Below are 18,854 nucleotides of genomic sequence, written 5' to 3' on the forward strand. Positions count from 1 at the left end.
AGAAAACATTGGTTGCCATAGTAATTTACTAGGAGAGCTATGGTCTGGTACATGCCCTGTACTAGCGCCCTTTACTAGCGCGGCCAACACTTTTGGTGCACGCCTCCGTACTTTAAATTCGAACCACGCAACCAAACTGACCTTAAATGACATAAAATCTAAGTGATAAATCCTTCTAAATCCAGCGAGTCGATAGAAGCTAAAATTATTACTTAATACTTGGTATACCACCCTTGCGCAGCAATTACTGCCTCCACCCGCCGCGGCATCGATTTCAATCAAGTCGTTAAAGTAATCCTGCGATATCTCTATCCACGCTTGCTCGATAAGACCTTTGAAATATCGCCTGATCTCCTCTTTAGTACCTCTATAGCTCTTGATATGAGGATCTAGCTGATAGATAGTCTCTTTAAGCCTCATCCAGGCGTGCTCGATCGGATTCAAATCAGGCGAATAAGGCGGCCAGTTGATTGACTCAATTGCCATCTCCTGCAACCATTATTTGACCACGATTGCTGTATGTACTAGGGCATTATCTTGCATGAAGATCATATCTGGTTGCCGAAAACTAGGCAGCTGGTCCTGTAGAATCTCGAGATATGACCATCTAGAGAAGCCTTGTCGATTTGACCCTAGATCACGCCTTAGGAGCGAGATATCTGAATAACCTCCGCCCCAAATTGCTGCCCAGTCTATTATACTAATTCCTTTGGTCTTCTGGTAAGGCTGTATATAGTCCTTCTTCCATTTCTCGCCGTGGTGGTTGATTCTAAAGACCCATTTCTGGCGCTTCCCCTTGCCGATTTCAACTGAACATTCATCGCTCCATATAATTGCTCGCCATTGCTCAATGGTCCAATCACGGCGCGCGAGAGCCCACTCCAGTCGTATTGTATGTACTTCAAGTAATCGAGGCCTCCATTTTGCCCTCCAATGACCATATCCAGATCGATGAAGCATTCGAAGTATCGTACTATTCGCAACAAGAATCGAGGTTTGAAGGCGGATTTCAGCATAAGTAATAAAAGGATTTCGCCTAATTGCATGTAGGATTGATCGCTGGTCTCTGGCGCTTAATTTAAGTGGTCTGCCACTTCGCTGCAATGATTTACCATCATTTCGTTGAGGATCGTGATCGAGGGTGTATTGGATTGTTGATGAAGGTAATGCGAGCTCTTTGCTAATCTTAGATCTGGTACAACCAGCAGCAGCCATTCCACATATAAAAGCACGTGTATATGGGCTTAGCCCACTTCCACGCGCCCTATTAGGGTCTATTTGGGCCAATGGCTCGCGTGGCGTTGACATCGCGTAGTTGAATACTGGAGGTTTTGGTGTTGCGCGGCGCGCGACGCGAAATTGATGGAAACTTATGCACGTGACTGTAAACCTTGATCTGGGGTAGACCTCGCCAAACGTGGGTTTGGGCTGGGTTTTCCATTTCTTTACCCGCCCACGGGTAACCCAACGCGGGTTTCGGCCTTTGTTGAATAAAGGTTGACACATTGTGTTCATTATCTTGGTTTTACAGGGGCGGGATGCCTCATATATATATGCTCCCAATCCCAGTTATTCCAAGCTTTCCCCACGTGATGTTTAACACTCCCACTCGATGGGAACCAATCTCAGTTGTGCCAGCGATCATTCATCACAGTTGTGGTGGGCCCCGTTAAAACCTTCGCAAAGGCCCCGGACCGGAATATGGTTGCAGCCGACGGTCCGTCTGCTTGGGCCTGGGGGTTCCAGTCTGGCAACAGCAGCGAGCTTGTTGAGGGCATCTTAGCTGCGGAAGCGGGCCAGGCTCATACCCTACCTCCGACGGCCTACAACGGAACAATTGTCCATGGTGGTGGATCTGGCGCGACCTCGCTGTCCACATTCCTTTCTCCGTTTGATGCCCTCATGGTCCGCGCGGATGTAGACAACACTCAGCTGTACTGGGACTTCCATTCCTCTGACCCTATTGTTTCTGGTGTTAGCGATGCTTGCCTTGTCTTTGGAAACGCAGTGGCATCAGAGGCGATGGATCGTTGAGCTCTAAGAGACGACTACACGGATACGCTGATCTCCAACGTGGCTCGCAAGTGCTCCAACACGATTGTGATCCTTCACAACGCCGGCCCGCGCATGGTGGACCCATGGATTGACCATCCCAACGTCACTGCAGTTGTTCTTGCCCATCTCCCCGGCCAGGACGTCGGTAAAGCCTTGGTGTCTCTCCTTTATGGGGAGGTCAACTTTTCGGGCAAGCTTCCGTACACTTTGGCCAAAAATGAATCCGACTATGGCGCTTTGCTCCTCCCCGACCTCCCAGAAGGTAGCTTTGCCAACTTTCCTCAGAGCAACTTCTCCGAGGGTGTCTATATCGATTACCGTCATTTCGACCGCGATGGCATTGAGCCCCGATATGAGTTTGGCTTCGGGCTGAGTTACACTACCTTCCAGTATCAGAAGCCCAAAATCCGCACCGAGCAGCGACACCCCAAGCAGTACCCGGAGGGTCCAATTGTGTCTGGAGGCCAGTCTGACCTCTGGGACGTAGTCGCAACAGTGACGGCTGAAGTCAAGAATACTGGCTCTGTCACTGGTGCTGAGGCAGCGCAGTTGTACGTTGGCATCCCCGGCGCCCCTGTCAAACAGCTTCGCGGATTCCAAAAGCCTACTATCCGTCCGGGAAAGAGTGAACGGGTCACTTTCAAGTTGACTCGAAGGGACCTGAGTGTGTGGGATCCAGTGGTGCAGAAGTGGCGGCTGCAGAACGGCGAGTACAAGATCTACGTCGGTTCCAGCAGTCGCAACCTTCCTCTGGCCGGGAACTTGAAGACTGGAAAGTAGAGTACCCGCCTCATATGGTAGGCTGCATATTCTAGAAACTCTTGTATGAAAACGCACTTTGCGCGCTCTATACATTGCTTCTGCAACTAGCCCAGTCCACGTTTATAGTAAGCACAGGCAACAGACGATATTGTCCCAGCGCGGAGTTTAACATACACTACCCTATAGTCGAGTAGGTCTTCAGGATTCTTCACGAGGGTCTGCTAGAAATCGAAGATTTTGCCGAAAACCTCGTTGCATACTCGCTGGCCGAAAGGATTTTGACGAGTACACAGTTCTGGATCCAGAAATGGATGCCAAAGTATTGGCTGGTCACTGCAGTCACCCATATGTGATAATTTCATCGTAATGGGGCGATGCTTGTCCAACAGCGGACATATACATATATGTATGTTGTGGACATTTCTTATTATCTCACAAGCTCCGATAATAGAGAATATGGTCATGTACAGTGTGTGTGTGTGTGTGTGTGTGTATTCATACGCTGACCCCTCGCCTCAGGCGATATGCAGGTAACAAACTATTCTAGATACATGATTATGTGTCCCTTGTGATGATCCAAGCTACCTGAGGGCGACCTTTGAGCCTCGCCTGACAGGCCTGTGGTTGTTTCCCTTCCTCGCCACCTTGCCGTAAGGGGGAGGCTTGATACAATTATGGGAATGGTAAAGCCAATTAAAATATAAAACAAAGAAACAACGAACCAGTGGGTAACTTCCAGGTGTGACCACTAGCTCAGAAGAGATAGGGAGTACGGGTTCTGTGTTTGTCTCCTTGGGCATCCAACAAGAATTGACTGAATAATGGCAATGCTGAAATCAAGAAATTCGGTAATAATTTAGCCGAGGTTGCGGGCCTCTGGTGTTGATCGTTTTTGGAGTGCCTCTCAGCCGCGTAGTTCGGCTTGAACGGCGACGGTTTGTTATGAAATCGATCGTGTAGGTCTTTCATTGTGAGTGGCTGGGGTAGAGGCCGTTGCCGCCTTTTCGGCTGGCCGGTATTCGGCAAAGACTGAGAGTGTGTTTCAAAAAGTGGGTTCTTTCTGCGAGCTGGTTGCTTTCGTGCGTTTGATCTAGTGTCGGACTTGAGGACTGAGGCGTACGTAGGGTTCTCGGTGTTGGATGTAGGAGTGGTCGGGAAGGGAGGTTGGCTTTTTGTTGCTGTGGCTGATGTCTGTTTTGTTCGCTCCGCCCAGGGGTTGTCGGATGCTCGTGTGTTTGCAGGTGGGCAAGACGGGGATAGCGGCAGTGTCGGTCTTGGTATATCTTGTTTCCTTGCCTGCGGGTCTGTATTATACGTGTTGTTCTTGGGTGGACGGTCTTTGGAACGTGAGCGACCCTGGGGAGCGGTTGGTGTGGGTGTCTGAATGTCCCTGGTTGGCTGCAGGGAGGGCGTTGCATCAATCGGGCAAGGGTGGAGGTCGCGGAGAGCAATTGTCCATAAGCAGTCATCGTGGTGGAGAGCTAGTAATGCTTCTGCCGTATACGGTCGGTCTTCGTTTATCCCGTGCTCGGATTCACAGGTGAAGCAGCAGACAACAGGGCCGGGTTGGTGGTGGCGTAGGTGGTAGAATCCATATTGTGCTAGTTGTTGAGGAGTGATTTGCGTATAGTTCCATTCACTGAAGGAGGTTAATCGAGATTTGATGGTGGAAAAGGTGGTAGAGATCCGGATAAGTTGTTTGACATTGCGAGGTCGTGGGTTGAAATTCAGGGGTTCGGGCGCTAGGAGTTCGGATAGGGCCGTTGTGGTGGGTAATTTGGTGTCAGCCGGGAGTTAGCGTCTAAAGCCTACTACAAAAGTCAAAACTGTTGTCTGGACACCTTTTTGGCCTAGTGGTACGGCTGATATTTGGCGATTGCCCGTGGCCGAGAGTTGGGTTCCACCACCATCTTGGTCCGATCAGTACAGTCACCCCTACAGTGCCTTGCACCGGATCGATAGGTACAGTGCCTTCGGTCTTGTACCGTAGTTGACAAGATCCAACATGCTTGAAAAGTGACTCTAAAAGTGAGCATATCAATGAGTGAGTGCCTGATGAGTAACTTGATTGTTCAGGCCAATCCCGTCAAGGGATGAATTCAATGTTTTCTGCCGTATGTTATTTGTGGTGATAAGCCAAGTAAAGTTTGAGTATTGTTTATTCCATGATAGTGGAGTGGTACCTGCCGTGCTATTATTTTTGCGGCGGTTCGAATCCGGGCAGACGCTCTCGACGCACATGACATATTTTTTGCAGACATACAGTGCTGATGTTCAGACTGTTCCTTTGGAATTTATTAGCTTTATGCTGGGCTGTCTGGTTTTTATACGCTACTTGTTATTTTTCCCACCAAAACGTCACTCCATGAGATCGGTACGAAGAGGGGCTGAATCAGTCGAGATATATGTATTGCCGGGGTGCTACTCCCAACCTCGGTGAACTTGGATTGAGATGAGCTTCCCTGCCAGAGGCTTCATTGGCGGATAATCAATTTAATCATGCCCACTCCCCAATACTCTGATGACGCTAAGCTCTTGTCTTGATGATGTTTGCCCTCCGGACCGGATCCGGGCCGGACAAGCCTTGACGAGCATCATCGGCCGAGGATATCCCGAGACAAGTCTGAGCGCGGGGTTTCCCCACACATTCCTTTGCGACGCTGCAATCAAAAATCCCTGCATTTCCAAAGGAGCTCCTCTCCTCTCCTGATTAACCCATCCCCCTCGGCTCCCAATGGCAGCCAACGCCAGACGCTCCTTGCAAGCCTGCACACGATGCCGGCAGCAAAAGGTATCAGTGTCCACTCTCTGATCTGACTGCACAGCTGACAATGTCTAGATGAAATGCTCGGGCGACGCCCCTTGCGACCGCTGTGCCAAGTTTGGGCGCGAGTGTGTCTTTGAGCCTGCCAACACCGTCACCACCACCAGCTCCGTCTCCAGCAGCTCTGCCCCCCTCCAGCAGCCTCTGACCCCGTCCGATCGCTCGAATCCACTGAACGCGATCGATCAGGACGACCGCCGCGAACCGCGCGGCCGCAAACGAAGCTTTCACGAGATCGTCAACAATCCCGATTATGGTCGACGATCCTATTACCAGCCTGCTCGGTATGGGGAGCTCGTCCCAGAGGGCGACACTCCATATTCCACCGTTCAAGGGCTGGAGGAGCACCAGCTGTGGACTCCAGATTACAACACCATCGACACTGCCTCTGACCGCTGCTCAATAAACGACACAAAGTCTCTGGCCTCGTGTCTGGCCGACGCCAACATCACCGTCGCCGAGGCGCACGAGATGTTTGCCCTGTTCGGCGAGCGAATGGCCCCTTTTATTCCAACACTCTATGCCACCGACTTTGGTCGCCTGCCCGCCGAGCCGGTCTACGCCCTCGCCACCATCTACACCATTGCGCGTTATCTGCCCGACTCGACCAGTTTACGCGGCCGTGTTGGCCGAATTCTGCGTCCGCTGCTTGCTGATCTGGTGCTTTCTCCAGCCACGAGCAATCCAATGACTGCAGTCGGGAACATGCACGGGCTGGCCATCCTCTATGGCTGCTCGGAAGCAACAGGCCCCAGCCCCGGCAGCAAACACGAGCCAACGGATAATTTCGACATGCTCACCCTCAAGGGAATTGCCGAGGCATACGCGGTCAAAACAAAGCTGGGTGTGGACTGCTACCTCACCAAAGTGTCGGCTCAGCTACCTCTGCTCTGGGTCGTGTGGCTGTACACCATGAGCCATCAGTATGAGAAAACTTGACCCCGTCTTCTTCCCTCGCTGACCCAAGATTCTCATAGCTGCGCTGTCATCCATGGCTGTCCCCGACCACTTTCCGGCTCTGCAGAACTCCTTCGCGCCAAAGCTCTCCTCGAGCAGAGTGTCGACCATCCCCGGATTCGCGTGCTTCTTGGCGAGTGCGACTTGTTCCTGCTCTGGGAGAAATTAATCAACACCCCTGGCGCCACCCCTGCAACCATCGAAGATGCCTTACACACTTGGAATGTTGACTGGCAGCGTTCCTTCACGAGTGGTAGGCTTTCCAATAATAAAAGTACTACATGGTTTGCTAACCAGCCGTATGTGCAAAGCCCCAAGCGCCGGGCGACACCTACAGTTTCACTTCTTCTTCACGCGTTTCCACCTGCTCACCCACCTCTTGGATGTAGGCGGGGCACATCGCGTGGCGGTTGCCGAGAGCCTCGATGCCGCACAGGAATTTCTACAGTGTATCCGGGGGCTCTCACCCATTGCAAAGGACCGTCTTCGCTACCTGGGTGACTTTGCCTTTGTGCTGATGGCCTATGTTTCCTTGTATATCCTCCGGGCACTCGCCTCAAACGTGACCTCTCCTGGCCGCAAGACTGAGTTCCTGCAGTTGGTTAATGAACTTGGTTCCATGATGCAGTCACTTGGGCCTCAGACCGACACCCGTCCCTGTGTCTACGGTGTCGCCCTCCGGTCAATGTGCAAACAACACGAAAATTCGCCGCTAGAGGAGCTGAGTCCTCGTGTTGAAAACGTCAATCTGCCTCACGGTCTTGTCAGCATCCCCTCCCTCACCCAAGGCTCGCAGACCGAACCTGAGCTCTCCATGCCGGCAAACGCGACCATGGACCCGGCCATGCTCAGTCAAAGTCGCTATTCAACCGAAATCTGGGGGTTAAGTCACGACATGTCGATTTTCGAAGGCCTGATGGCGGGGATTCCCGTGCCGGATGATACTTGATTCACCAACAGACGGCGGAAAAGGTCAATATAAACTCCACCTGCTTGTTACGGGAAAAAGGCAGGGTAGTACACCCAAAGGTGAACCACAGATGCCATCCGAACATCGTCCGGATATGATTTCCATGCAGATAATGCAAGTCACGGTAGTTGAGGCCATTCTGCTCGTAGGACGATACCTGGGCACTGATAATAGGCTCTCCTATAACACTTCAAGCAGAGACAGCGCTTGTGGGGTGGCGCATTTTGCCATTCCCAATGCGACACACGATGAAGTCAACATTCTGGCCTTACCTGAAGTGCGCCCATGAAGATGGGTTTTGGATTTGGACCGGGCACACAATGCTTCTCAAACTCTGTCTGGCCCAGGAACTCTTGGATTGATTGAGGTTCGCTCACTTGGAATGCAACTGTCGGTGACTTTGCCGACAAACAAACACTCTACGTCTAGAACGATTATCGCTGCAGATAAATTGATTTAGCTGCTCCTGATCATGGCTATCTTATGGAGAATCCTAAATATCCTAGGGGTTTGGCACAAATCCTCGCCATCTCTAGTCATACTCCTCATTGTTATCAATCTTTTGACCCAGAGGCGTAGATAATAACTAAAAGTTTTTTTTATAATTAGCGACTGATGTACGATTTAAATGTCTTCTTGCCTCCATTAGTAGTTGCGTATGCTCCAAGCAAAGACCCTAAGGTGCTCCTATATCAGATATCTAACAGACTGAACTCACAGAATAAAAGAAGGCTTACCAGTAAAAGGACCACTTCCCCCAGATACCATCTCCTCACCAACGGAGCCGAGGATCTTCGTATTGTGGGGCTTGGAAGGCGTAGACGCGGAGAAGACAAAAGTGCGATCATCATGGGCTGCCACCTGTAAGCGGATGGGTTCCTTCTTCCACTGTTTCGGCAGTGGCACGACCACCGGCCGAGGAACCGTGGCATTTGGCTTGCCAAAGGCGACGGTGTTTAGTTGGATGTGCGGAACGAGACCCTTCCGTGGGACAGGGAGCATGATAATGCCGAGATCGACGTGCTGGCGACTCGTCAGAAAGAGAGAGATGCCTGTTTCCTGGAGCGGGGCTGTCAGATGGGCAGATACGTCAACACTGAACTCAAAGAAGTTGTGAGACTGTCTGCGGGCAATAAAGGTCTGCCCATCTGTGGGCTGGTAGTTGGGGTGGGAGTCAGATTGGTCCGTGATGATTGGAGAGCGAGGGTCTTGGGGTGGCCTCGAGGCGAGACGGCGTAGTCGGCAGCACGGTTTGGAGGAGCACGCCAGTGGACAAGATGGCGAGGCAAATCGGACCCTTGGGGAAACTTCAGCCTCTCTCCTGCATCCACCCAGTTGCCCGAGCCTGGGATGCTTCTGTCCCGCGGTGGAAGAGACCCGCGCATGCGACCTCTGACCGGCTCCAGGACGGGCCACTCATCCTTATCCCACCTCGCTGGAAAGAGGACAGATTCCCTGCCCATGGGGTAAAGACTCCACTCTGGACCTGAGCGAGTGGACAGTGCAAGCCCCCACCAGTTGCCGTCGACATCCTGGAAGAGGTCGGCATGGCCCACCGTCTGGAAGTACTCGCTGGTGTTGCGGTTCGTAAGGATGGGGTTCCCGGCGTAGCTTTCGTACGGGCCCCAGACATCTCTGGACCGGGAGATGGTGACGGCGTGGTTCATCTCTGTCCCACCTTCAGCGATGAGAAGATAGTACCACCCGTCCTTCTTGTACAAATTGGGCTCACGCCACCGGTGCCGTTCCAGATATTGACGGGCTCGCTGGTTTCCCCGGTCTCGAGATCGACAGATTGCAGCAGAATGCCGGATGATGCCACGTAGGCCTTGCCGTCGTCGTCCCAAAAGAGATCAGGGTCGATCGTGATAGCCTTCGAGTCAATGATGATGGGGCCAGTCCACGCTGCATCATCGTAAGGGTTTGCCGTCTTGAAGAGGACGAATTCTTCCTTCCAGCACGTGCGGCATACAAAGTCCGCATTCATCGTGATTGGGCGTCTTGCCAACCTTCGTGTCCGCTTGACCGAATTGTTCATGAGACGGGCACCTACCTCCACCCATGTCCAGCATGAGTACCCTGGTTCCTGGGCCCTATCGAGAGCGATGCCGATTTCCGCTCCGGAATGCTCCTCGCTTTTGAAGACAACAAGGCCGTACGTCGAATCGGGAAGCAGTATCCTGCACCCAATGTCTCCGGCTCGCCGTTTGCAACGCATGCGGACCGTGCTGGGGCGGTCATATCCGACTACATCTTCGTTCGCAACAGCGTGGCGCTGGCCAAGGCGTCCCCGGGTAAAGCCTTTGCTGGGATCTTTTCCAGCCGTGGCGCTCTCCATGCGAATGATTTTGAAATTCCTTATTATTATGAGGGACCGCTAAATCTGACCACCCTCAACCCGGACCTGGCGCAGGCCTACCAGTCTTACTTTCACAGTCAAGCCCTGACCAGTGATGCGAATGCTCTCAGAAACGTCAGCACCGCCCCAGTGTGGCCGCTCTTTCGAGACACGGACCAGGCCAAGTTCCTCAATGTGACTGACGAGGGCTTCGAAATAGTTAGTAATCCTAGGTTGCTGTCCCTTGTTGACTTTTGGAATGATATCTTTCTCTATCTCAAAAAACTCAGCCTCTCACAAGGCAACCAGTGAGTTGGAGACAAGGATTGTTCACTGAGACTTTGCAAGACGGAGGGATAGTCTCAGCCGCGTCGTGCTAGTATAGCAATTACAGCAGCAATGGTGATTTAAGAGTATGGACCGATAACATATCTAGCTTCGATGGTAAACCTGAAACATTCCAATACCTCCACGTTTTACTCTTGTTCACGCAATCTCAGCTAGTCAAGCGCCGAATAGATAGGAGCTAGACAGCCATGGACTGAAGCAGTACTACCTTAGCTACGTGTTCAGCCTAAATCACAGCCTCCACCCTTAGTACGGCAAGATCAAAGGTACTGGCCTAGAGTCAGAGACCGACATTTTGGACAAGAGGCTATGGTTAATCCGGAGCTCTTGTTGCCATGTCCTGGGCACTTTTCCTTTTGCGAATACGCTCAGGCCTATGGGCTCGGCGCTTGGGCCGACTTCCGGGCCGGCTTTTTTGCTTTGCCGAAATGTGGGTTGTGTGGACCGGAATCCCCCTGCAGCTCTGGTTCGTGTGCTCTGGGGTTGGCTCGCAGCCTCAAGGGTTCTGATCCCCCAGCTCCACCATGCGTATTCGACTCCCAACGCCACGCTTGACAGAGCGTCTGGGCTCAAGTCCATGAGGGGGAGTGAAACCTTGGAACACTTCTCGTTTGATCACCACTGTTGCCCCTTTTCACTGTCGAGTCTCCTATGTTTTGATACATGGGGCTGTAAAGGAGCTATCTGCTTTTAACAAACCCAGAGCGGGTCTTAAAGGCCGACAGTCCCCATAGTCACCCCGGATTGTCCAGGATTCTCGCCATCCCCGTCACTCCGCCCATCGACTGACCAGACGTACCCAGATACCGCGTAGTGGACTGGGAACCGAGATGCATCCGTTTCTAGTAATCCAAAGTGTGCTCCTCGTTCTCGTCACCGTCTTTATGATACTGCGCATCTACAGTCGTTGGTGGCTACTACGGGCGCTTGCCATGGACGATGCACTCAGCGTTTTTGGCTGGGTATAGTAATTGCCCTTCCCTCACATGGCGATGCAGCTCACACAGTCTCTCCAGATGGTCTACAACGCGCGGGCCATTGCATACTACGTGATTCTGGCATCCATCAAGGAGGAGGAACCGGAGAAGCTTATCGTGAGTTTGTTCGGCCACGTGGTTGACTGAATTTGGGCTAAGGGATGGCGACAGATGGGAACGTGGCTCATGATCCTGCTTTACTCGGTGGGCACGTGTACGATTAAGCTATCCTTTGCAAGAACCCTGTACCGCATAATACAGCACACGGCCATGAGCAGGAGTATTATAGCAATCGCCGGAGCAACGCTGGTCGTGACAGTCCCCCAGTTCGCGACGACTCTTTTTCACTGCCGGCCTGTCAGTGCTCTCTGGACCGGGCCCACGCCAGAAAACAATTTTCAGCGTGATTGCAACCCCGACGCGCTATTTCAAGGCAGCATTCTGGTCCATAGCATCATGATCCTAGTGGCAGACGTGTCTCTGGGCCTCGTGATTCCCATCCTCCTGCTGCGGAAGGCCCAGATGCCGTTGGCTATCAAAATCTCGGCTGGCCTCACGATTGGGGTGGGATCATTGTAAGTGACCCCGAGTACTTGACCGCAGAGTCGATGAATAACCTCTGACCCATAGAGCGAGTGTTGCGACGGTTGCTCGGGTGGTGTACACCACTCTGCTCCTGTTGGGTGACGCGGTGTTGGACCGGCTGGTAATCTGGATGGACATTGAATTCGCAATCAGCATCATCGGGACGGCCGCAACCACGTTGAAGCCACTGCTGTACAAGACCGGGATTCTGCCCAAGACCGGGGTCAGCGCAGACCCGGACAGTGGTGGTGGCGAGGCGTATCCGGCTCGAAACCTGCACATCCGGGTGGAGGAGGTGGCGATCTGGAGCGAGGCCATGGCTGAAGGGATTGCGCCCCAGGAGCGGCCCAAGTGGGAATCAGGAAGCGAGTGAGAGATGTTTTGAGTTTGATAGTAGACAAGGAAGAGCAAAAGAAAAAGAATGGGCTGTCCTCGTCCGGGCCGGACGTGCCGGACGCTCCAGCCACGTGAACCGGGCGAGTCTTTTATCAGGAGCCAGAATTCCCCAGATTCTTCCCCAGATCCTCGTCATCAGAGTAAGACCCACTGGGCAACAAACATGAACAACACTGCAATCCAGGTGGGTGAGACTGGGAAGCCTGTCGCCGAGCACGACGAAATTCCCAAAGGTGCGCCCGTGTCCGAAGCCGAGATCGGACGCTCCATGGGCTTTTCCGACGAGGACCAGCAGCGCATCAAGCGGCGCATTGACCGGCGGCTGATCCCGATCGTCGGCCTGATGTACTGCGTCTCGCTAGTCGACCGCACCAACGTCGCCGCCGCCAGTGTCGCCGGGATGATCCAGGATTTGAACTTGATCGGCAACCGTTATGTATGCCTTTCTTGTCTGTGGCTGCCGCTTTGCTGGGGCACTGTGCTAATTTATGTCTGGTAAAATTAGTCGGTGATCGTCTTGGTCTTTTTCACCACCTATGTCGCATTCCAGCCTCCCTCTACCGTCCTGGTGCGCTGGCTGGGCCCTCGCATTCACCTTGCCGGCATCACCTTCCTCTGGGGAGTCGTCATGATCGGCATGGGCTTCACCAAGGAGTGGGACCAGCTCGCCGCCCTCCGTGTGGTTCTTGGTCTGTTCGAAGCGGGCTTTTTCCCGAGCTGTGTATACCTCCTCAGCACTTGGTATACTAGATGTAAGTGCTTCACCAGTCTTCTATCCTCGCCTTTGACACGCAATTTCGCTGACCTCGCCATAACGTCGCAGACGAGATGGGTAAGCGTTATGGATTATTCTACGCCTTTGGAGCGGTCGCTGGCGCGCTTGCTGGCCTCATGGCGTACGGAGTAAGGATTCCGCGAGACCTTTATCTCATGAGAGGCTGACCTCGATATTTTACAGCTTGTTCATCTTCATGGGGTCCGAGGCATGGGAGGCTGGCGATGGCTCTTCATCGTCGAAGGCATTCTTACATGTGTCATCGCCATGGCCGGATACATGTTTCTCGTGGACTTTCCGGACTCGGAGAGAAACAACTGGAGGTTTCTCTCTGCCAATGAGCGCGCCTGGGTCGTGGCGCGAGTCAACGCCGACCGCGGGGATGCCAACACGGCCAAGTTCTCGCTCAAGCTGTTTACCCAGCAGGCGTTGGATTTCAAGCTCTGGGTTTTTGGCCTGCTCTTCTTCTGTACCTCTACCCAGGGATATGCCCTCTCCTTCTTCACGCCCATCATCCTGACGGCCGGGATGGGCTTTGACGCCACCGCGACACAGCTGCTGCAGATCACCCCCATGCTCTGGGCAGCCTGCTGCATGTTTTTCATCGGCTGGGTTGGCGATAAATGGAGGATCCGTGGCCCGCTTATCCTCTTCAACATGGCCGTAGCGATACTGGGGCTGGCCTTGATTGGATTCCACGACGTCGTTGGCGTGCGCTTCCTCGGGCTCTTCCTTGCTGGAGGCGGCGCCAACAGCAACATTCCTCTTCTGATGGCGTACCAGGCCAACAACATCCGTGGCCAGTGGAAGCGTGCCTGTGCCAGTGCGATCTTCGTCGGCTTTGGAGGAGTCGGTGGTATCGCTGGGAGTTTGGTCTTCCGGTAGGTTCCTTTAAGCCCCCGTTACAATCGATTTGATAGACATGTCTCGGCTGACACTTACCCTCCAAGTCCATCCGATGCCCCGCTGTTCCGGCCGGGCCTCTGGGCATGCATTGCATGCTGCCTCGCAAGCATTGTCATGGTAGTCCTGCTCAGTGCTTATTTCTGGTACATGAACCGTCGTGCTGATCGCGGCGAGATTGTGCTCGAGGACGAAGAGGATTCTGAGGTATGCACTGCGGCTGTTCGCTTACATGTGGAAGATGAGACTGACAATGGAACCCAGGTTGCGGACGATGCGAGATTGACATTTCGGTATACGTATTAAGGTCGGGCTAGAATGCTGTGTCGGATTCGTCTTTTGTATGTGCGCCTCACGGTGTAAGAGCAGAGGAGGAGGCGATTGCCAGCATAGGTCTGAGAGAAACGGGATAACCCCACTTTGTTATCGTTGAGTTTTATTATACTCTAGTCCGGTAACTTGTTCAAGATAGCTGAGAAGCCCTTCGTATAGTGAAAGGAAAAGTATGTAATTTCAAGAACATGGGGATTACCCCGCTTACTGAACTTGACGTGGCTAGATTGCTCGAATTATTCAACCCTCCAGCTGCGTGGACTGCGTGGATTTGTGATCGTACAAGATGTAAGCTGCCAATGGTGGTGCATCTACTAGATGGGGATCTGTGCCCGCAGTTGCCCCGTGCTTACTGAACTTGGAACGCCAGTGCAAATTCTCAAATGAGACCCCACAAGGCTCCAGTAATAATTGAGGCTATGCCCACGAGAGTGCTTCGAGACCAGACATATTGAACTGAAGAACAAAGATGGAGAATTACTCGGTAGGCGAAAGGAGGAATAATTAGTTAATAAATAGTGCTCCAAAGTGTATCCATCCATCTTGGTAATAATACCGCAACCATAGGTGCAGGGTCCTTGACCCGTCAGGCCGGTTCTACATAGTAATGAAACCACTTCCGAGGACGCATATAAGAGGAAAAAAACATAGATCGCTTCTGATTGAACCATCACTCTTTGTAAGGGACCTAAGCTGAAATAGACCCATAGGCCGTTGCAGTCCAATCCAGAGTAATACATTTATCCTTCAAGAATGTATCACTGCCCCCATCCGCCCACCAGCCCTGCCTCTCCTCCATGCAACTCCCATATCGGTAGAAATTCGCTCGCTGGCGATGGGCCCCATAGGCAAGGACGCGGAAGGACTTGGTGTCGGGGACGTCGGTGTCTCGGCAGGTGTTGTCCCACACGTTGATCACCCGGGCGCTGCCAGTGCAGTCGGATCCGGAGAAGGCGCGGATCTTGAAGGAGAGGGCACCTGGTGTGAGGGCAACCAGGGCGAAGGTGAGAGACCTGGTGAGTTGCATTGTTGTCTTGATTGTAGGAGAATAGCGGTTCAAAAAAGTTGTTTGTACGAGAAATAATCTCTTGTCAGACTTGAAAGGAGAAATGGGTTGATGGTCGGACTCGAACTGCAACAGCGTGAGCTGCTTTATAGAAGTCGTAATAGTACGCCGAGCCCTGAATGTGCGGCTGAGCCATTGCCGAGCCGCGATGATCGTGTGGATCCCCCAGGACGTGGGGCGATGGGGGCGCACAGCCTGGCTGTATTGGGCTTGATGGAGCGCAGTGCAGATCATTGGGATGTCATGTCTTGGCCTCACGTAACCTCGTCTGGTTCTTTCCTGGTTCGAGGACAACGAATGGACTGGTGGATTTTGGAGACAACCAACCTTGTCGAGGTGCAATTCAACGATATTTTAAGATCACCTCGAGTTTTAGCCAAAGCACCAGGCAACTGGCGTAGCTTGAGCTAGTATAGTGGACGGTACTTCTGCCATTGATTTCACTTCTCGCGCCAGCCGGGAGACGTATTGATCAGTTGAGGTGCTCAAGCTCAGCACCGCACCGTTGGGACCAGGACACCCCTGAGTCGATGAGCAATGATGGCACGCAGTCTGGAAACAGATATGTTGATCAACCTTATTTATCTTGAGATCTTACGCTTTCATCTGACATGCATGATTTAGCTTTGTCTGCCTTGTTCCTGGTCCTGTACGCACGGTCAACTCTCAGTGTGAAATGTAGCGATTATATGTAGTCAAATAGCGAATATACAAACGAAGGCAGTCAAAGTATGAAGATCTGCCGAACATGACCGTTCAGCAAGGTTGAAGCTCTGATTCATCGCCAGCATCGCCAGCCCTGAGATAACAGCCTCATCCTTGACCAACTGATCGAGACCACCATCGACAATATCAAAAGTGCCCACAAGCTCATTTGAAAATGTCTCATTGCGGAATAGAACGAGGACTTTCCTCTCACTCTCCATTTGCCTCTCGACGACAAGCCGAAAGTTCCCGACCGCGTTGTTCTCAGAATCCGTCTCCCACGTCAAAATCGTCGGAGACAAGGCATCACCCGCTGAGAGCGCAGGGGAGACGAACGAGTAACTCGTACTCAGGATACTCTTGCGCTTCAGTTCAACGTCTCAGTGCTCACAAATGTGCAGCTTAACATCTAGACTGGTCATTTTAAATTGCGCTGTGCACACGCGCGATTCAAAGTACGTTTCTTCGTCGGCGGGGATGGCGTGATTGTTATTGCCCCCCTCCTGGGAACCGGCCAGGCGAATCATTTCCATCTGGGGCACTTGCCGGCTGACCTTGACATGGTATAGGGGCCGCTTTGTGATTGCGTCCAGAAGCGAGAGGCGCTTTTCGGGTGTATACTTGATGGTGATTGTCTGCGAAGGCATGATGGCATGGGCTGGCAGCTGCTTGCAACCGAGGATTCTACTAGTAAAGTAGGAGTTGGTGCTGCTACTCTCGTCTGGTTGGAAATGACAGCCAATATATCCGCCTCTGAATTCGGCCCCCATTTTCGCAGGGCGAGGGCTATACCTGTCGGGGTTAGCGACGAGCGTCCTGAATGTAACCCCACCCTAAGATGGCCCATTGATTTGCGAATTCGGTGTAGTGGTCTCAGAGACATCCAAGAATCTGCCAATAAAAGCCCATCATGGCCTTTGCTGGGTCAAGGTTGCCACCCTGGATTCACATAACGGCTGGCAGTGGATGGTAGTACCCAGGAGTGGTAGGGCTGGAGGAACCGGTTGCCGTCGTGTACTTAGCCCGCGATAAGATCTTATTATCTTTGTAGGATTACATGTGACGTTTCTCCATCATACTACTGAATCTCTTTAGTTATATGGTTGCGTATTTGAGAGCAAAAACAGGTAAACAATAGTGTTCCATAATATTCCATCTAAAGTATAATACGGAGAAAGCTCGCGAAGCCCGTCTCCTGCCATTTGTTCGAGCGATCCATGTGCTCCATTTCCTTCTCGGTTAGGTCGTCCATGGACCCAGGTTTTTGGTCCGGGTTGAGTACGAGCATGTTGACTATGAACAGCCATTAGCATTGATCTGAGGGCCGTAAGCCTGAAGTTGGGGGCGAAGCATTAGAAGTACCATGAAACGCCTTGCACGCGTCATACTGAACAGGTATGGTCCGCACCAACATACACCCCAGTAATTGTTAAGGATCTACTTTGTCAGGGTAGATTAGCCTGTTAACTAGGTAAGAATACCAGATGTCACGGGTAAGGATTCAAAGGAGGGGTCTGAATAGTTTCAAGACTAAACCTTGGACCTCCTAGCTATCTCTAAATACAACTCTTCGGATGCTTCGGATGCAACATAGGAACCCAACGCAACGTAGTCATAGCAGGATCGTGTCGTCAATGAAACGATAACGTCCTTTAACTAATAAGCTTATCAGTATCGGCTTATCTATGATGCCTGAGGCTCTTAAACGCTTTCCCATCGTATCGTCAGGGGATTTGTAACAATTATCACCTCCCTGGGCTACATACCCACTCCCGAACCCCAGATCCAGCATGAGCTGGTTCATAATGCGCGCTGCGCGGTCGAGCGTCATTTCAACGTTCTCGCTGGTCCCACCTGAGAGGGCATAGTCCGGTAGAGAGGGAACAATAACATGATACGGCAATGTCTCCGGCGTATACCTTTTCGCAAGAATCCCCATCATAGGCAGGAACTCCATAAAAGACCCGGGATACCCGTGCAGGAATATGATCGGGATAGCATCGACTTTCTTGGAGAAGAGTGCTGTGAAGTGGATATCAACGACCCCGCTTCGAAATCGCTGATTGGAATTTTGAAGTTTGGAAAGCTGTCGATGTACCTTTCGTGACTGCGCCAGTTGAATTCCGTCGACAGCCAGGTCTCTTTTGCGTTTGTCAGCCATTCGCGCGAGACGCCGAATTTGCCTGTCGTGTCTTGGTTCCACCATGTTTTGGGCCCGATGGGGGAGAGGCGGAGGAGTTGGGTGAATTCCGCTAGGGCCTCATTGGGCACGTGCAAGGTAAATGGGGATGGGTTTCCCGGGATGTTTGCGGGGAGGGTGTTGAAGCTCTTCGCCATCGTGGTGGGGCGTGGGGTGCTGTATACTGGTCGGAACCACTGTGCAAGTGTGATTTGGGGCGAACAACTATCTTCCCAACGCTACGAATATTCTAGATATAACCCAGCATTTCCAGAGTCTGACTTAAAGGCGTAGATCGAATCTTGTAGGTGCTTCGCGAACATTCACTGCCATTAGCCACTCAGAGTCCGGCAGATCCCTGTCAGCTGGGAGATTGACGCATCAGCGGACCGCTATGACCAATCCGGTAAGATCCATCGCCAGGCCTGCCTATATGTTCTTTCTGTTCACCAAAGTGAGTACTACTAACAGTATATCAGTGATAGTCTGAAGGGGGTCTTTTGTTTCTTTGGTATTCTGAGGAGTCGTACGCGTTTCACACCGGCCACTCAAGCAGCTTGCGATACCTGCCCTTTGTGTCAAAGTCGATTTGTCGCATATCCGATGTGCCTCTATCATAGCAGACCCCTGGATAGAAAGATAGTGTAGTCTTCATAGATAGATTATAGGTGAGACACAAAA

At 52.2% G+C, this 18,854-nt stretch overlaps 9 protein-coding genes across 9 annotated transcripts; 4 read left to right on the top strand and 5 right to left on the bottom strand.

Moving 5' to 3' along the window:
* The first annotated feature begins 1,457 nt into the window (after positions 1–1,457).
* Positions 1,458–2,899, top strand: BJX68DRAFT_250039 (glycoside hydrolase family 3 C-terminal domain-containing protein). The gene has a single exon (XM_071042204.1). It carries the CDS (start codon positions 2,128–2,130, stop codon positions 2,833–2,835), a length of 708 nt encoding a protein of 235 aa, XP_070892345.1. The 5' UTR covers positions 1,458–2,127; the 3' UTR covers positions 2,836–2,899.
* A 317-nt stretch (positions 2,900–3,216) lies between these two features.
* Positions 3,217–4,572, bottom strand: BJX68DRAFT_250040 (uncharacterized protein). Its single transcript, XM_071042205.1, has one exon. It carries the CDS (start codon positions 4,284–4,286, stop codon positions 3,783–3,785), a length of 504 nt encoding a protein of 167 aa, XP_070892346.1. The 5' UTR covers positions 4,287–4,572; the 3' UTR covers positions 3,217–3,782.
* A 938-nt stretch (positions 4,573–5,510) lies between these two features.
* Positions 5,511–7,786, top strand: BJX68DRAFT_25625 (Zn(II)2Cys6 transcription factor domain-containing protein). The gene is made up of 4 exons (XM_071043156.1): positions 5,511–5,608; positions 5,657–6,564; positions 6,619–6,851; positions 6,910–7,786. Exons 1-4 carry the CDS (start codon positions 5,552–5,554, stop codon positions 7,545–7,547), a joined length of 1,836 nt encoding a protein of 611 aa, XP_070892347.1. The 5' UTR covers positions 5,511–5,551; the 3' UTR covers positions 7,548–7,786.
* A 387-nt stretch (positions 7,787–8,173) lies between these two features.
* Positions 8,174–9,555, bottom strand: BJX68DRAFT_273240 (glycosyl hydrolase; the record flags this gene model as incomplete). The annotated part of the gene is made up of 4 exons (XM_071047401.1): positions 8,174–8,244; positions 8,306–8,723; positions 8,801–9,237; positions 9,306–9,555. The coding sequence occupies 4 exons, from the start codon at positions 9,553–9,555 to the stop codon at positions 8,174–8,176; spliced, it is 1,176 nt and encodes a 391-aa protein (XP_070892348.1).
* A 138-nt stretch (positions 9,556–9,693) lies between these two features.
* BJX68DRAFT_273241 (uncharacterized protein) lies at positions 9,694–12,189 on the top strand (the record flags this gene model as incomplete). Its single annotated transcript, XM_071047402.1, has 5 exons — positions 9,694–10,125; positions 11,058–11,216; positions 11,271–11,348; positions 11,403–11,806; positions 11,862–12,189. The coding sequence occupies 5 exons, from the start codon at positions 9,694–9,696 to the stop codon at positions 12,187–12,189; spliced, it is 1,401 nt and encodes a 466-aa protein (XP_070892349.1).
* Positions 12,190–12,348: 159 nt separating this feature from the next.
* Positions 12,349–14,196, top strand: BJX68DRAFT_274262 (major facilitator superfamily domain-containing protein; the record flags this gene model as incomplete). The annotated part of the gene is made up of 6 exons (XM_071047628.1): positions 12,349–12,648; positions 12,718–12,964; positions 13,036–13,115; positions 13,171–13,868; positions 13,938–14,097; positions 14,155–14,196. Exons 1-6 carry the CDS (start codon positions 12,376–12,378, stop codon positions 14,194–14,196), a joined length of 1,500 nt encoding a protein of 499 aa, XP_070892350.1. The 5' UTR covers positions 12,349–12,375.
* A 715-nt stretch (positions 14,197–14,911) lies between these two features.
* BJX68DRAFT_259713 (uncharacterized protein) lies at positions 14,912–15,250 on the bottom strand (the record flags this gene model as incomplete). The annotated part of the gene is made up of 1 exon (XM_071043751.1): positions 14,912–15,250. One exon carries the CDS (start codon positions 15,248–15,250, stop codon positions 14,912–14,914), a length of 339 nt encoding a protein of 112 aa, XP_070892351.1.
* A 530-nt stretch (positions 15,251–15,780) lies between these two features.
* On the bottom strand, positions 15,781–16,641 carry BJX68DRAFT_259714 (uncharacterized protein; the record flags this gene model as incomplete). Its single annotated transcript, XM_071043752.1, has 3 exons — positions 15,781–15,841; positions 16,043–16,359; positions 16,402–16,641. 3 exons carry the CDS (start codon positions 16,639–16,641, stop codon positions 15,781–15,783), a joined length of 618 nt encoding a protein of 205 aa, XP_070892352.1.
* A 509-nt stretch (positions 16,642–17,150) lies between these two features.
* On the bottom strand, positions 17,151–18,331 carry BJX68DRAFT_273245 (epoxide hydrolase family protein; the record flags this gene model as incomplete). Its single annotated transcript, XM_071047403.1, has 3 exons — positions 17,151–17,287; positions 17,765–18,042; positions 18,093–18,331. The coding sequence occupies 3 exons, from the start codon at positions 18,329–18,331 to the stop codon at positions 17,151–17,153; spliced, it is 654 nt and encodes a 217-aa protein (XP_070892353.1).
* Between the last annotated feature and the right edge of the window lie 523 nt (positions 18,332–18,854).

Source organism: Aspergillus pseudodeflectus, assembly GCF_044049435.1.
Source record: "Aspergillus pseudodeflectus strain CBS 756.74 chromosome Unknown BJX68scaffold_104, whole genome shotgun sequence".
Classification (NCBI taxonomy): Eukaryota; Fungi; Ascomycota; class Eurotiomycetes; order Eurotiales; family Aspergillaceae; genus Aspergillus; species Aspergillus pseudodeflectus.